Source organism: Diorhabda carinulata, chromosome X, assembly GCF_026250575.1.
Source record: "Diorhabda carinulata isolate Delta chromosome X, icDioCari1.1, whole genome shotgun sequence".
Lineage (NCBI taxonomy): Eukaryota > Metazoa > Arthropoda > Insecta > Coleoptera > Chrysomelidae > Diorhabda > Diorhabda carinulata.
Window position 1 is genome coordinate 52,515,466 of NC_079472.1, and position 18,441 is coordinate 52,533,906.

Sequence of the window (18,441 nt, forward strand, 5' to 3'; positions counted from 1 at the left end):
AATATTTGAACTTGAGACTTCTGGTGATATTGTTAATAAAAAGGTTAGTATCATGGTTATTACGTTAATAAATATATTCTGTAACGGTTGTTAGAATAATTGATACTTGCATTCCTAAAATAAACGTTTACTGATTTGTGTACGAGATCTGTCTGGAAAGCTTTCTAACTCAACAAGAAGATGTCAGCACTTATCAGTATGAGTTGAGAAATATATTTGCGCATGCAAATTATGTTTTCTGATGAGGCTACATTTTCCCTAAATGGTTCAGTCAATCGTGAAAATGGTGGAGACTGGAATAAAGATATTTTTCCTTGGAGGATAAGATCATCATGAAAACCATAAGAAAATGTATAAGCGGTTCTTGCCAATACGTTTCTAAACACCAACAATTCTAACTTAACACATGATAGTATCTAGTTATGATAAGATAGAGCATTTCCTCATTATGCTCGTGATTTCGTGAGAAGTGGATTGGAGGACGACGATCAATAGATTCCCAAATCTCACACATTGAACTTTATTCTATGGTGTCATAGCAATCAAAGCTTTATGTAGATAAAGTACAAAGTCAACAGAAGTTACTCGAATTTGAGAATTACTTTTGAAGTTATTGTTATGTGTAGAAGATTGTGTTCATCGATTTACTTCGTCAAGAGACGGGTGTATGGCATTTTGAGTAATATGTACCAATTTATTCAATACTGCAGTTCTTTGATTTCAAAATTATTAAATTAAATTATGAATGACCTTTAAATTGAGGTATTAGAAGATAAAAACTGTAGACGTCATCATTTTCGTAAATCATTACAAAAATAGATATTTAATATAAAAAATGAACCTATTTCAAAATTATTATCCAAAATAATTTATCGGAAATACATTTGTTCCACAATTATCAAATTAAGATTTAAATTGAATGTCATTAAAGTCCATAAAAATCGGGACTTGTAACGTGAAGAACATTAATGCTCTATTAATTGAAACACAAATTTATTTTATGGTCCTCTTGCCATATTTCAGTTCAAATAACCTGCCCCATAGCCTATGTCCCAATAGTTATAATTTATTATTATTATTATTGATATTATTGAATGTAATTTTGTTGTTTTTTTTTCTTAAATAATCTCAATGTATTATGTTGCAAGAGAAAATATTTTTGTTTGGCAATAAAATCAAATGATAATTTGTTGGAAGTTTCAAAATGTGCCACTAATATTCCATATTGTTATTTTTTTATTATTTTGCTGGTTAGCTCAACTCTTTTGGATTTTATATACGTTATTTAGTTCATTATGGAAGCTCGAATGATCATCATTACGACAGAGTGCTATTGGAAACTAAAAAATCCTTAGGTGATGAAAGTTCTTCAATATCAGGATTCATGATTGATCGATGTATGGAGCGGTATCTTAGATGGTCAGATTATTAAATTTTGAATGTTTGTTAGTGTTACTCGAAGATGACATTTAAAGTATTTAAGAGCAGAAATTGATACTGCTGTTCAATTTGCTCTTCAAAGAATAAGCGCTCATGTCAAAAATGATGGGTGTGCATTTTTTTCATATTTTAGTTATTTTCCATTATTGTTCGAATTTAGTGTAAAAAGATATGCTCGGAAAGGTTTTTGCGGTCAAGATTATGAACAAAAGAACTAGGTTCACGGGTTCAACCACGTTAGAATTGTGAAAATTCTCAATGTTTAGGCTCCCACTTCCGTGGTCTCAATCTGCTTACTCCACGCAACGAATCACCCCTTTTTCCTAGTTGATGATAAGGCCTCAATCTGCTTACTTTTTGGAATTTTACCGAGGAAATAGGAAATAAAAATATTCAAAATAGAAAATAAAAATAATATTTTCACCACCAAGAACACCGTAGACACTAATACAATCACTGCTGGTCTTGAGTTAGCTTAATTCCAGCAGTGATTCCAAGGAATAGGCAGATTGAGGCCTTGGAGTTAACCAAGATAAAGGGTTGATTCGTTGCGTGGAGTAGGCAGATTGAGTCCACAGAATCGGATCATTTCTTATGAATAAATGCATAACCACCCTTTCCTTATCCTTCTCTCTATAATGGCTCGAAAGCAGGAGCCGAAACATGGAAAGAGAGAGAGTTTTCGTAGTGGGATTGTGAAAAAATTAAACACTAATTCTAGTGTACTTCTAAGCTTAGAGAATTGCTGCGTTTTAAATTTCGATGATTCTTTTCAAAAACGTCAAATTCATCGATTTCATTCATAATAATTTCGATTATAATAATGATATAATCGACAACCTTAATATATCTATCAATTTGAATATTGCTTTTTGAAATTGATGAATTTAATGCTTTTCAAAAGAATCAACGATATTTAAAACGCTGTAATTCTTTACTAATCAAGTACCAGAAGATTAATACTCAAATATTCAAAAGCTCGGAAATATATTAGAGTTAGTACACTTTGGTGTTTAAATTTGCCACAATTCTACTACGGTAACGCTCATTATCTAGCTGGCAAAGACGTCATCCGATTTCTAGCTTCTATTTACGCCATTTTTATCTAAGTCCTTTATGCGTCATGTCTGACATTCTTTGTATATGACCATTACATACCAGCTTATGTACTATTAAACTATTAAACACAAATATTAAAAGTACCAATATCAATTTAGTATTTGGTCTTGAAATTTTTGAGGTAACTTTTCGAATTCAATAATTATTCTTTTCTTCAATTATTTATCAGCAGCTATAACACAGAATTCTTTTAGAGCTTTGATCACATCCGGGATGTACTGCGTTGTTAATAACATGAACAGAGAATCCCACACTACCCATGTTTGGATATAGACTTTCTTTCAGCTTTTACAATAAAATTGTTGGTTTAATTTTTTAAAAATTTTTAAGCTCGGACCACAAATAAAGCGCCGCCCAGACGCTCCTCGGATGTTCTCTAGGCTAGGACAAATACGGGGAAACTCGGTTGGATGGCAACGAAGACAGTTCAACAAAGAGTGCGTTCTCATTTAAAAAGCTTATTTATTGTAAAGAAGATATTTCATTTTTTTGACATAATTTCTACAAATAATCTCACAAAAAAACCTCTGGAAATTTCGTAAAATACGTCTTTCCCTTGGTATCATTATTTATTTATCTGAGATCCTTAATAGCAGTTCGTCTAAGTTTCCTGCAACAATAATGACAATTCGACATCAAAATGTCAACAAATCAGGACAATATACCTATTTTCTAAATAATTAATCAATCAATAACCTTTGGAATTCCGAAATACTGTGACTACAACTTTATTGGCCAAAAAATTGATTGTAACAATTAAAGTTTGTTCGAAAATTTTCCCATTTACTCATTTTCAGACTTTAATAATATTCAAATAACACTTTTTTGTTATTTGAAGTTAGTTAGTCTCTACTCTATTTTTCTTGAAACACATCGAAGTATTTTCACTACCCACTACAACCCAAAAGATTTTTTAAACGAATCTCGCAATACAATTTACACACCATGAACAACATAAAATACTTTTATTAGGTCAAATTACTGGCTAACTGCTGTGATATTACCATTTTTTTGTATTATTTATCAGTATTAATCAAAATTGGACGTAATTAATACTAATTGAAAAATGATTATACCGTAGGAGCGCCCGTTAGTTAGTGGGAGTCTTCTTTAACTTTAATGGGCGGTAAACTAGTACCTAAAGAGTTGAGCATGGTTTAGTGGACACGCAGAGACCTAAGAGTAACAACTAACCAATTATTTTTATAATATTCACGTGAATACTGCTATGGATATTTTCAGAAATACGTAAAAAGTGTTGTTACTCGCGATAGTTGTTCAGCTATTGAAGATTCTTGGTAAGTTTTAAATAACATTTTTAGTCCGTTTTAGATTTTTCATTGAGATCAATGTTTTTCCAACGAACTGGAATAGAAATACAACAATTTTATATTGTTTTAAATTACGAAAATACTTGAAGTTGCTTTGCAAAAAAATGTGACTCTTTCATTTTAATTTTATGCTAATACTAACACATTATTCAGACAAGTTGTAAGAAAACTATATTGTTTTTATTTCACATTAACAATTAATCAGGTACAATTAACTAATTATGTTGTAATTCATAATCGATATGCTTTTATCAAATAATACAAAAGAATTTTTAAACAATCCACATGAGTTGAGCAGTAAATTTTTTCTACAACTTGCTGAGAAAAAATTTCAAATATACGTTTCATTAAACTATAATTTAAGTTTCAATGAATAATTTAAATGTATTTCTTTCCAATTAAAATTCATATTTTTGATGTTCCTTGTGACAAGCATATACTTCTTGAAAGTACCTTTGTGATATACGAGGTATATCATAAAGTAAGTTCCGTTTCTATTTCTATCAGCTACAGCGCTACGATCGCAGTTCCAAGCACGCGCTGCAATTACTCTGATTCAAGCCGAAGAAATGAACGCCATATTCAGATCGCGGCCGTCGACGTGTTCTTTGTAGTGCTTCTTTACGATATGAGGCTTAATTGAAAGTGACAACACTTTTGATTCCTTTTCTACATGCATGAAAGTTAATCCCAGTGGAATTTATCGGCAAATCTGCGAAGTTTTTGAAATGGGTGATTTAATGATTAGAAAATAGGCCAGACAGTTCAAGTACATCCGTCTTTGATTACTGATGAACTCGTTCACGCAATTGAAAAGGAGCTTAAGCAAGTACGTAAGTGTACAATTCGTGCGGTTTTTATGGAATCTTCGCAAATCTCAAAATCATTATTTCATAACATTCATGAAAAACAGAAATTTCTAAAACTTTGCTCATGTTGGGTATCTAAAATTCTTACTGAATAACACAAAAATAACGGATACATAGTATTGGAAGTTGGTTATCTTACGACACCCCAGAAACTAAATAGCAATTGATGGAACTTTGTTCCCAACTTAAGTTGTCTAAATAAACATGATTCGTGAAAATTCCATTTTTATCACGAGACTATTGGGAGACCATTGAGAAATACTGAACAAACGCCGAGATTAACTGTCAAAACTTGTGCTTTTTTTCATAATGGCCGACCTTACACTGTGAACATCACAAAAAAACTTTCACAGGAATTTAGCTGGGTTGTATTTGACCATTCTTCGCACAGCCCGGAACTCGCTTCTAGTGGCTTTCATCTCTTTTTACATCTAAAATCTTTCCTTGGTAGTCAATACTTTGATGAGCTTACATAACAAGTTACCACACTGTTGAAATCGAAGGCGGCAGTCTTCTATGAAGAAGACATACAAAAACTTGGCATACGCTATGACAAATGCCTACACAATTTCGTTGTGTAGACAATGAGTTTAACAATTGTAGATTTTTGTACAATGAATATTTTTCGGTAAGTTTTTTTTCTTGTATCTGGTAAGATATTATTCACGATGTTGTTATAAGTAGATGTTGATTTCATCAAATTTGCATCAAAAATTTAACATTGATTTTAGTGGAATGTATTTTTGTTGTTTTTCCACATGTCTTACAAAAGTATTGGTAATGTTATTCAATTCAAGGAATTCAATTTGTGTGCTTTCATTATCGCGGCTAATTTCCAACCACTAAATTTTTCACTGCTCACACATGTACAAGTATAGTTACCATTGACCAGTTGAAACAATGTCCTTCAATTTGTTTATTTTTTGCTGATTCACTGGTCGACAAATTTTTTTTGTAGTAACACAATAATGAATAGCATATTGTGATAAAATGGACCTATACAAATACGAAAATTTGAAAAAATTATTGTAACACGTAAGATTTTTAAGTTACATCTATAGAACCATATTCTTTGATAAAATATTTAATATTTATTAAAAAAATAATTTCACGTTTTTTAAATCGTATATATTGACAATACTTTTTACTTTTGTGAGGGGTTGCACTTTCTCTTTATAAAAACCAACAGTAATTAACCATCATGACCGAATCCCATCATCCTTGATTTGATACTGAATTATCCCATCGTCCTTGATTTGATACTGAATTTCCATTGTTCTAATATCTTGGTGGAAATTTTCACCCTGCTCATCACTGACAGCTTCCAAATTTTCGAGAAAAATGTCAGATGGGAATGGAGCAAATGAATTTTCAATGACATTCGAGCACCAATGGGGCTTTGTAGGCGTCTAGAAATTCATAAACTAACTGTTGGTAATTTGGATCCATATTGTTGTTCAAAAATCCTCTCAATTACCTTCCATGTTCCAAGTTCCTGCCTGGTGAGATTTCTGGCAAAATTGTCCAGCAATTTTCATATTGGCGGTCTCTCAACTGGGGAAAGACATGTCTAAGGTATTTGAATCTATCACCGTCTTTATCCATAGCCTTCACAAAGTTTTTCATCAATCCAAGTTTGATGTGATGGCGGAAGGACATTTTTGGGGATCTACAAGGGGTATAAAATCAACATTTTGAGATCCCAGCTGAAACTCACTTATTGCTTACCAATTTTTTTTACATAGTGTTGATCTAATGCCCGACTGTGTGTAAAGAAAACAGCAATGTTTCGAGTCCCCATATATCTGCCACTTATACTGGTTGTAGTTAATTTTGTGTAAAAGCAAGTGAATATTTTTTTTTTCAAAGAATAAGCAACTGGTATAGATGGTTTTAAATTTCCATTGTGTAATAACACTGCTTTTACATTGTATTTAGACGAGTCAATAAATAAGTGCCACTCACTGGGATTATGCTCAATATCAAGTTCCTTCATTAGACTATCAATATCCGTACACGCACACAACGAATTTTCCATACTGTAGAATGCATACTGTAGCAATTTCTTTTTTTAAAGGTTGTATTTTTTGTCTCTTTGGTTAACAAGTTCCATCACTTAAGACGGAAAGCAAAAAGTTCAGACTGTCGCTTTGATAACCCTAAATCACGCCCTAAATCATTCAACCCACTTTGAACAACATCAAATGTGACTCGCCTGAACTGGTACTTGGAGTAAAAACAGGGTCGGAGCATTGTTCTTCGGAGCTTCCTGATGATACGTTGTCTCCAGTATCTTCTAGAACAATATTTTGCGGATATAGAGGCGCAATCGATACTGGTAAATTTATTATGGGGAACAAGTCGTATAGCAGACGGCAAATTTGGATACTCTATCTTGTGCTTGGTTAGTAGGTTGCCGCCGCACCATTGGAATTGCAAGAGGCATGCTTTTTTCTTCCCATTTATCCACTGCATCAAAGACAAGCTACAACTAACATAGCACGCGTGGGGGGCCTACTGCTTGTCTTGGTCTCCAATTGAAGTACCAAAATATTTGAAATAGGTTTTTTCCACATTTTCGGATAATGGCCTGGCTTGTGATTTCACCATAAATTCTCCACAAATCAGCAAAATTTGTCGGGAGAATTTCTGAAAATTCGGCGCGTTAGACTCGACATTTTCGTCTTTATTATCACTTTTTGCATTATAAAAAGAGAACCAGTTAATATGAAACTTAACAGAATACTAATTTATGTTTATTATTCTGAATAATACAGTTCAGGTATTTTTTCGGTCATTAAATTTACCGATATTAACCGCCCCTTTATAAAATTACCTATCCACTAATGTAAACAGGGAAATTGAGCTATTAAAATTGATATGTGTTAGGGCTTAATAAATATTTTTTCTATTATTGTACGGGTATCTCCATTTTAATAATAAATGTCTTGCCTGTGTTACGAAAATCTTGTCGGCCAGTGAATTATTAGCTTCATTGATTCCGATTACTTTCTTCGTACATTTTGCGTTTTGGTAATTGATAAAAATAGTCCTACTGTACTATTTATATATCTTCTTTCTCTTATCATTAGAAACTAAATATATACTATCTTACTAATCTTTATGAGAAAACTAAAACTAAAAATACGTTACAAGGTCTTTGTGACCAACACTTTTTCAAAAATATTGAGAAAACCTATTCAATTATTCTAATCTTATTTGTGTTTATTCATACTGAATTAAAGTCAAATTTCAATGTACAATTCTCATTACAGATTGAAGAATTTGCTGCAATAATTGCTCAAATTGACTCACATCCTGATAGCGAATTATCCTATATATTAAGTTTTAGTCTTAGGAGGAATCGGCGCATGAATACCGAAAACTATTCTACCTCAATTTTTTCATATGATCGTCTTCAAATTGTTCCACTGATGATATGATTGCATGTTGCCAAGGGGCAACACTATGCCATATTGTTTAAGCCAAAATTGTTCTATAAGATTTCAGGGCAGGGTTAATATTTTTAGAGATACGAATTTTTAAATATTCAAAAAATCTCAAATTCGAATACTTTTGAGCTATGAAAAGTATATTGAAAAAATATTAAATAATATAAATATATCAAAAAATATATAAACTTCATTGATTATACTTGTTTTCATATTTTTAATTTCGTGCCCCCAGAAGTATGCATCGTTTACCTTTAAGTATGGCCATTTCTCTCTGACTCTTGGGCTGCATCGGCCTCTTTGAGTCTTGAAACATTTTTTATCATTCACCTTAACACATTGACTGCCACTGCAAGGTTCAGAATTCCATTTAAAATGAGAATTTGATTCAATTACATTATATTATTAAAAACTCAAATTCTAGTGCATAGTTATCATGAAAAGTATAAAAAATGTGTTTTTTAAAAAAAAAAAGGTGTTACGAATGTTAAGCATTATCTCGTAGTTGGCTTCTGTAACATAAATCTCTTCGCGGAAGCCAACTACAAGTTAATTCGTACGCAGACATGCACAGACACGATTCGATCTGTCGCTAAAGCCAAATCATATATACGCGTACATATTCGTCAGTAGTATCTTAGATATTGTCAAGTGCATTATATTTACGTCTTTCTTGAGTGTTTTGTTTTATAATTATTATTATAATTAAATTATCAAGAATCCAATATAGATAAGAAAAGTCCACTGACTCAAAATGAAATTTAGTACTACGCAAAACTAAGAAAGACTATTAGATGGCCGAAAAAGGTTTCATTACATATTATAGATATATACATATAAATATATAATGCTTACAAAATTTTTCAAAAAGTAACTTCTTCTAAAAATAAAACTGATCAAGTTTAGAGAAGAATTCGTCGTCGAGTTGATTGGAGAAGAGATTCAATCAGATTGGAAAGAAATTAAATTGCAAGAGCTTCATTATTTAGAGAGTTTAGCACCTACCAAAAAAAAACAGCTTCCGACAAAGCCATGTCGTATATGTACTCAAGCAAAAAAACGTAGAGAAACGCGTTGTTTCTGTCCAGCATGTAAAGAGAAGCCAGCCCTTTGTATGGAAGATTGCTTTAAGAAGTTCCACAAACAATAAAATATCATTTTATTTATTATTTGTTATTTGAACTAATTTTTATAATTATATTTTTTGTTCGTTTTATAATAAATTTTCTGTTCATGCAAGCCAGCATTGATTTTTTGTTCTTTTCCCAGAAGCCATCTATCGATATTAGTATTTATATATTCCGAGTTTAATCGTAGCTGCACCAATTGAGCAAGTAAACACCGTACGAGATAACTCGTAGTTGGCGTCCTAGAAAATAGCAATCTACGAGTTATCTCGTAGTTGGCAGTCAACGTGTTAAAAAAAAATTGTGTGTGTCAGCTCCGACGCACGACTGGAGTTCGATAGTCTAACCAGACGCAAAAAGAGTTTATTTAACTTAAAAAAGATTGGTTGATTGCCAGAATATTTTGGGCTTCCTTCATTGATTTTTTTTAATCTGTAAGCTCGCTGTCTCTCGGCTGGAGGTTAGGTTAGGAGGTTTAGATTTTTTCCTAGTCAAAAAATATAAAAAAAAATTAGAAAATTTATAAATGCATAATTATAAAAATTTTAACCGACTTTAAGAAAATTGATAAAAAAAGGTTTTTATAAACATTTTTTTTAAATTATTATAATTAATTTTTTATTTAAAATATAATATTATCTTAAAAATTAACAAAAATGGTTATAAAAAGATAATTATTTCACTAAATCTTTTACATACAATAATAAATAGTACATGAAAATTATTTAAATAAGCTAAAAAATAACTTTTCGAAAGAAAATTATATAAAAACATTATTATAATGAAAAAATATTGTCGATTTTTCTGATAATATTATCGAATTATTGACTACAGTTGTTAATATTTAAAAATGATTCATAAAATAAATCATAATAACGTGGAAGAATTTATAGACATCGACAAAAAAATTAATTTTTGGTTATGTTAGAAATTTTCTATTTTATGTGGATGCGCTCGATAATTCATATTGGGTTGATTATCTAATTTTATGTGTTGTTTTCAAATATATATTTAAATGAACTACATCGGTAATTATTAAAATATTTAATAAATACAAATTGCACATGCTCATACATATAATACATGAATTATAACGTACCTTGCAACCACGTGTTTGTTAGATGTTCCGGCAATATCATCTACACCTCTTTCTGCCATAGTTATTTGAAAATACTTTCAGTTCACTTTAGTGGAACACAATGATAATAAAACTACACAATGACAGCAATATAAGTATGTTGACACTGACAAATTAGACAGTTGCGCATCATAGGGTGCGCACCAAAAACGTAACGAGGTCATTCATCGATAGATTTTACTCCTCACATTTTTCTCATACCGGGCCCCTTATATATGCAAATCGGTTCTTAAGGAGTAAACTCCAAAAACCTCCAGCTTCATCAATATTAGGTTTAAAGAGAGCAATTTTATTGATAATTGAATTGTCTATAATTTGTTTTCAATAAAGTGTATTATTGATTCACTTTAAGAAAAGTTATTCAAGCAGAATCTGTATATGTAATTGAAATAACTTTTTTATCATTTTATATTATTTTTTGTTATTATTATATTAATTGTAGCTTTTTCATTAACAATAATAACATAAAATGATATATGAAAATTTTTTGGAATCATAATTATATATAAATAGTCAATAAAAGATATTACTATGCACTGAAATGTTCGAATTGAAAAATAATTAACAAATTGTGTCTCAGTAAGGAAAATATTCTTTTATTTAATTTTTTATGTTTTCAAAGTTAGTCTTTGTATAAAATCTCAAGATCTTTGTTTGTCCTTATGATAAAATGTTGATTATTTAGAGCATTTATACATTCAAGTCATAGTTAACCAGTATTTTTTATTTCGTTGTAAGATCGTTAAGCATTGTTGCACCGATTAACATTTTTATATGGCTATATTTTCAGTTTTTTTGATTTTTCATTATAACTAATGTGTCATGTCATTTTTGGTTGTTTCCAATACACAAAAATATTTTGACACCTCTCTAACATATATTTTTTTCAAATTGCAAACAATGTAGTGAATAATCCGAAGCCTGATACATATAATATAACTGTACAACGTGCTTGTCGACGAAAAGATGATGCCACTATCCGGTTTGAAAATTTGTTTATTTCTTCTCTTGATAAATCAACATTTTCGTAGCACAGAACGTGTTATGCAAGTTACACAAGTGAAGAAAAAATTAAAAAAAGTGAAATACAACTACACAAACGAGATCAAAATCTTCAGGATGTCCAGTAGACAGAATTGTCAACTTCAAGTACAATTTATACTCCTCCACTACTCCTGGTCCACTAGAAATCCTGAAAACGAGTAATCTGTGCATAATATGCAGCCAGTTAAAAAAAATCTGCAGAACGTCTGAAAATTGATGATTTTTTTAAAAAAATATGTACATTTCATTCAGTTGACATTCTTCTTGCTCAGCAAGTTAAATATCACAAACTGTTATTTATATATTTCTCAAAATTTTTGTAAAATTGATTCTAGAAAAAAATTTATGGAAAACAAATTGTGGACAATTTAATTATTATTAATATTGCTTTCTTTTACAATCTTGATATCTTGATGAAGTTAATAGTTTTTAAGATAAATGATAAATAATGATTCTGGACACAGAATGCAGCGCATGAGTCAGAGAGAAGCCACGATACTTGTGAGCGCGAGAAATTACAATTAAAAAAGAGGTATAACCAATGAAATCTCTTTTAAGAATATAATAAACTACTGTATAGATAATCCCAAAAAAATATTATTCATATTTCATGTGTCAAAAGTACCCCAATTTGAGATTTTTCGAACCTTCAAAAATTCATATCTCTGAGAATATTAACCCTATCGCCAGAAGTCACAAGAATCTTTTTTATTTTTATTAATTATACAAAAAAAATCGCACGGTTGAAAAATAACAATTCCTTGCAAATGTTTGAAAAATCTCGGCTTAAATAATATAGCATGGGATTTCTCCAAGACACCATGCATTTATATTATCAGTAGGGCAATTTGAAGAGGATCGTGTAAAAAAATTGGAGTTGAATAGCTTTTGAAACTCATGCGCCGATTTCTCATGGACTATATTTTTGTAGTTTTTAAAAAAAGGCCCAAATAAATAGCCTCTTATTTTGCAACAATAAATTATTTTTTAGAAAATCAATATAGTCAGTTTCAGTGCCATAGAAAAAAGTTAAAGGTGTGAGGTCCGGTGATCAAGCTGACAATTCCATCAAACCTCGTCCATTAATTCCTCTACCACTAAAGTCCTCATCCAAATACTGTTTTATTTCACTATAATAATATGAAGGAGCAACATACTATTGTCTTCTAAATTATCGGGTATTACTCACCAATTTGTTTATCCAGGTTCTCATTAAAAATTATCATGATAAATCCACTAGTTAAATTAGTATTGTAAAAAAGGAAAAGATATGGTCAACATTATTTTTCATTCACATTTCCATTTAGATAAAGGCGGAAATACTTTTTTAATGAAATAAATTGTTTTGACATAGTTTAACTTCAGTATTAATATTTTTAGTCAATTCCAATCTCCACTCACGGATCTCGTTTGTATGAATAAATTAAAGATACTTACATAAACGTTAGGCTTCTCAAAAAAGCAGAGCTGTCATGAATCGGTCCACTTAAGATCAGCTTGTATAAAATATGTTGGGTAGATATTCAACTATCGATGACAATTTTAAGAAATTATAAAAATATTTTTGGTTTTAAATATTAATCATAGTAGTTTTCTTTTTTAATTAATTTTTTTCGCGTCCTACGCTAATGTCGAAGTAATATAGAGTTCTCCTAGTTTATGTCTTTACACAGATGTTGTTCATTGTAAATAAAATTCGATTTTCAATTATTTTTATTCCAAATTGACTTTCTCTGTTCATTCATATTTATATCTCTTAATTGATACTGCTTCGTACTGTTCTTTTACGTTAGATATTTGCGTAGCCCAGTAGTTAATCACTACATGTTGTCTTTCCTTTTTCCATTATATTGAATGATTTTGGATTAACTAAATCCGTGACCACTGTGGCGTTCCTTATTGATAGCTTTATAGTTGGATTCTACTTCAAATCTTAAATAAGTGCTACAAATAGTTTTATTGTTTTAATGGCTTCATTTCTACCCCAATATCCTAGGTTTTCCCTCTTATCACAGTTTGTTAAAGTGGAGGGGATTTACCCCCAAAGGAGGTATCTCTATGGTATTATCGATAACATTGTTATAAAAATTTTGCATTGAATGAGACTGGTCGTAAATTTTTCTGACCACTCGTTCCCATATCACTGCACATCAAAGTTGGACACATTCTTGTTTTAACTCCAGGTTTTCCGTAATATCATCTAAACCAAACCGATTATCAATAAAGTGGTTATTATAAAAGTACAGAGGCATCAATTTTGCGTAGATTGGAATGAAAAGTGGACTTTTTCGATCAACCGTCTCCGTAAAGTACCATGTCAAATTTAGATCATTTCTTATCATAGTTATCATCAATGATGACAGTTCATTTGACTGATTTTGATCAATAAGTGCTTTGAACATAATACCTACTACTTTACTATTATAAAACTGGTATTATTAGAAATGAAAAATATGTAAAAATAATATTAAATAACTGATATAAAGATGATAGCGACAAATTAAAAAATACAATGCTTGTTTTCAATTAATGATGATTATATTTTACAATAAGGAAAATTGGTGAAAGTGAATGGAAAAATATGAGAAAGTGATGAGAAATTGTTGGGAAGTAAAGACGTCGACGTTTAACTGTCGTTGGACTACTCGACTCCTTAAAGTCTTTAGTATTCTCTTCCAAGTCCGTCGCCCCATAGATGTTGTCCAGGACATCTGGCTTGTCAATCTCTTTAGGCTGGGAGGAGTTGCAGTTGGCACAAATCAACGATTACTTAATCCCAGCCTTCCGACATCCACATCCACCTGCACACCCCATATTACATTTGCAGAAAATTATTGAGATCGTCGACGTTTGACTGTTGCTGGACTACTCGACTTCTTAAAGTCTTTAATATTCTCTTCTGAGTCCGTCGCTCCATATATGTAGTCCAGAACATCCGGCTCATCAATCTTTTTAGGTGGGAAGGAGTTGGCACAAATCAATAATTACTTAATCCCAGCCTTCCCACACTCACATCCACCTGTACACCTCTTGTTACATTTGTAGGAAATTATAGAGTGAAGTGATTGGGGAGCTGTTTCTCTCGATATAGTAACAGAATCACGACCAAACTTTGAAGCCTACCAGCTCCAGTGGAGCGGATCAATCTGATGACCTAACTACAGTTGTACTTGTAGGTACGTTCTCAAGCAATGTTGATGGGAAGTTGGTGGTAGGGGTGCCTGGTTGAATTTTTACTTCACAAGGGCTTTGGAAAATTGTATAAATCGCAATTTATCCGGAGTATCTCATTTCCTACACCCATAAATTGTTAAAAAGTGAAGGCCAGATTCGGCAATGTTAAGTGTTATGCGCGAAGAAAGGTTTGATTTCTTTGCGGAGAGAATCTTTTTTTTTCAACAGCTTCACCACTTTTATCTTACTCTGCTTGAATAGTGCAAGCGTTGTGTCATGTTATTATCTTTCACTGGGAATAACAACATATAAAAAATTGAATTACAAGGTGCTCATGTTTGTAGAAGAAATCTCAGTCAGAAACGTTCTAGCGTTTTTCTGCTAATAATTATTTCACCGATATATTCTCTTCAACATTATACTTCAAAAAGATATACACTGTATTTATTTATAAGAGCTTTATTCAATAAAATCTTGAGAAGGAAGGTGTTAAAGAACTTTTGGTAGCTTTACTTACCAGGGCCTTAAAGGGAAACTTGGTCGAAAAAGCTAATTTGAGTTTCATTCTACGCCAAATATCCTCTTTAACTCTATTATTAACCACTTTATTGATAAATAGCTTGATGATATTACCGAGATCGTGAAGTTAAAACTGGTCCAACTTTGATGTGCACTAGCATATTTTCGATATTGCGAGTACTTTAAGAGATATTACCGCGAAATTCCAAACAAACCTCTTTGGGGGATACATTCCCATTTTAGCCTAACTTCGGCGAGGAAGAAAATTTAGCATAATCATATTAGGGTTGAAATGAAGCTATTAAAATAATAAAACCTTTTGCAGGAATTATTTCTGCCTCGTCTAATTTTTATGTTTGACGCTACTGGGCTAGTAGTAGTTTATTGTTTCCTGGGACTTTTACAGGGTGTTTCAATAAAAGGTGATCCCGTCTCTAGGATAGATAGAAAATTGAAAAATATTTGGGGTTTGATTAGTAAGAAATTTTCGTAGCGCCATCCGTATTCAAGATAAAGGGCGTTTAAGAAAAAAAATAGTGTTTAAGATTTTACAGCAACTACTGGCAACATTGAAATGAAATTTTATACGAATGTGTTTTAGAAGCTGATATATCCAATGAAGTTGTTTTTATGTCTGACTCTCATAAAGGGCGCTAGGTACACGGTACTATTGACAATACGTGACAAAAAATTTTCAATTCACATAATTCGTACTAATTAATAATAATAGTAATTAATAACTTTATCAATTTTTTATACCAGCATTAACGCCCTCTATGAGAGTCAGACACAAAAACAAATTCATTGGATAAAATTTCATTACAACGTTGCCAATAATTGCGGCAAAATCGTAAAAAATTTCCGCCCTTTATCTTGAACACGGATGGCGTTACGAAAATTTCTCACTAATTTATAGTGTTAAAATCGTTTGTAATATCAATGGAAATTGCTTTAGTTCTTTGTTATATCCAGAGCTTCAAAAGAAAATTATGTGTAGAATATGAGTTTCATGTACATTTGCCGGATTAATATAAATACGACAATCTTTTTTTCGGAGGTTTTGCTTATTATCAACAGGATTTGTCAGTATTTCAAATGCTGTGTTTACTTTGTTCTGTTGATATATCTTTTCACTTCCACATTTTGGAAGATACTATATTGAAGTTGAACCGAAAATTAAATTATTAAAAAAAATAATTTTCTCCATTAGATTTGCTCTTTATAAAATATAATAGTCACATTTTACGAGGCAAATAAAATGTTCCATGTTATTTCCAATAATATATATTAATAAAATTTATTTTGTATTTCAGATGTACACAAGAAATGAAAAAATGATTCAATTTGATGATGAAATATGCCATCGATTGGGACTGCTCACTAAGACAGAAATAAAATATTCAGATCAAAATAATAATAACCAATACATACAAAAACATCATACATCCGAAAAATATTTACTGAGGCCCCGAATATTCCTAAGAAAGCATAACTCTAATTCTGAAGACGAGGAAAGAGATTATGAAAGAAACAAGAAACTTAAACGAAAAGCCGCACCTTTAAGCAAATACCGTCGAAGAAACGCTAATGCTAGAGAAAGAACAAGGATGAAGGAAATAAATAGAGCATTTGAAACATTGCGAAAAGTGGTACCACAAATGGCATACCAACACCAACAAAATGAAAAGTTAACTAAAATAACTACGTTGAGATTGGCCATGAAATACATTTCAACGCTGTCAGAAGTATTATCTAATCAAAAAAGTCTATCAGATACCAACGATTTTGAGAGATTTTCATTGGAATCAGATGAAGAATCTTCAATTTTTAAAAGTGACACATCGGATCATTCAATTTTGTCAACAGGCTACACTGTCGAGTTTGGTAATGAATCGTTCGATCAGATTGATTTAAATTCACTTTCATGTGATACTTCCCATCAATTAACGCAATTTGATTCATTATTATTTGATACTTTTTAATAATGACTGGATCATAATTAAGAAGCAAATTGTGATGTGGTGATGTAGATATTCCCGAGTTCCAAAAATAACGACCCATATTTCATATTTTATTCTTTGTTTATTGATGAAAAATATGTAATACATTCTATTGATTATATAATAATCTGACACAATAAAATAATTTGATTGTAAACTGGTACAATAATCATTTTAAACTATCAATATAAGTACTGGGATTATTACTATAATTTGACCACACCGTTAATTTCATAACAAATAGATAAGAATAAAAGATGAAGTACAAAATATGAAAATGAGTACGGAAGACGGAGTTTTTCGAAAAAAATTCAGACACAGAGACGGAAATGTAACAAGTAGAGAAGATTTGGAGTATGAACGGAAAGTATACGATATTAGGAAGGCAACAGCGGAAATCATGGAAGAGAAAAAGCGATAAGGAAAATTGAAATCTGAAACGCTTATAGAGGTGGCAATAAAGAAGCAGAAATGATAAAATATTTAGGGCAAAGCTTCATAGATATTTTATTTAGCATGTAATATAAGTAAAATACCATTAGACTGGGAAAAAAAAACAAATAATACATAATAGAAGACATTACCTGATGTGTAAAAACGACGGACCCAATATGCTTATCATCAGTTGGTTTGAAAGGATATGAGAATCATAGAGACACAGATAAGGATACACATTGATAAGGAGATGGAGTAGAAGCAAAGTGAATATAAAGTAGGAAAACGAACGATAACAGAACAGAACAGGGGAGGAACATTGATCTATTTGAAAGCTGCGTTGGAATCAACAAAGAGAACAATGGTATGGAAGAGTTTGAGCAACATAGAAATCCCTGTAAAAATGTTATAAATAAATGTTATGAAAACGTTGAAGGGTTCAAATAGACGAAACAATAGAGTTTAGTCTGGAGATGGGGGTAGAATAAGCAGACAGCGTTAGTCCTCAACAACACTACTATTGACGTCATCGAATCTGTTAAATGCTTAGGGCTTTAGGGCTTGTTGGGTACAATTCCTTGAAATGGGGGTTATATATTGCCGCCTTATCTAAAAAATTAAGTTCCTCCTGTTTTGCGCTGAGATGAGAGCTGAATTTATCCATCTCCTTATTGAGTCGCACCTCAGATATGCCCTTCCCCTTCTCGTGTACGTGTGGTACGACTCAATTTGAGCGATTCTTCAAACTAAAAAAGAGAGCTGTTCGATATTTACTTGGACTAAACAGCAGAGC

At 31.4% G+C, this 18,441-nt stretch overlaps 1 protein-coding gene across 2 annotated transcripts; it reads left to right on the plus strand.

Annotated features, from left to right (window-relative positions):
- Positions 1-5: 5 nt before the first annotated feature.
- LOC130901105 (twist-related protein-like) lies at positions 6-18,152 on the plus strand. 2 transcript variants are annotated; one of them, XM_057812205.1, is made up of 3 exons: positions 6-43; positions 3,641-3,857; positions 16,527-18,152. In XM_057812205.1, the coding sequence occupies exon 3, from the start codon at positions 16,527-16,529 to the stop codon at positions 17,193-17,195; it is 669 nt and encodes a 222-aa protein (XP_057668188.1). In that variant the 5' UTR covers positions 6-43; positions 3,641-3,857; the 3' UTR covers positions 17,196-18,152. The 2 variants fall into 2 exon arrangements, 1 of the variants encoding a protein (XP_057668188.1); XR_009060244.1 differs by lacking the exons at positions 6-43; positions 16,527-18,152 and adding an exon at positions 4,398-4,683 and having other exon boundaries at positions 3,727-3,857.
- The last annotated feature ends 289 nt before the right edge of the window (positions 18,153-18,441 follow it).

Bases quoted from the DNA above. Each gene is read 5' to 3' on its own strand.
- LOC130901105 (XM_057812205.1), top strand. From the start codon at position 16,527: ATGTACACAAGAAATGAAAAAATGATTCAATTTGATGATGAAATATGC.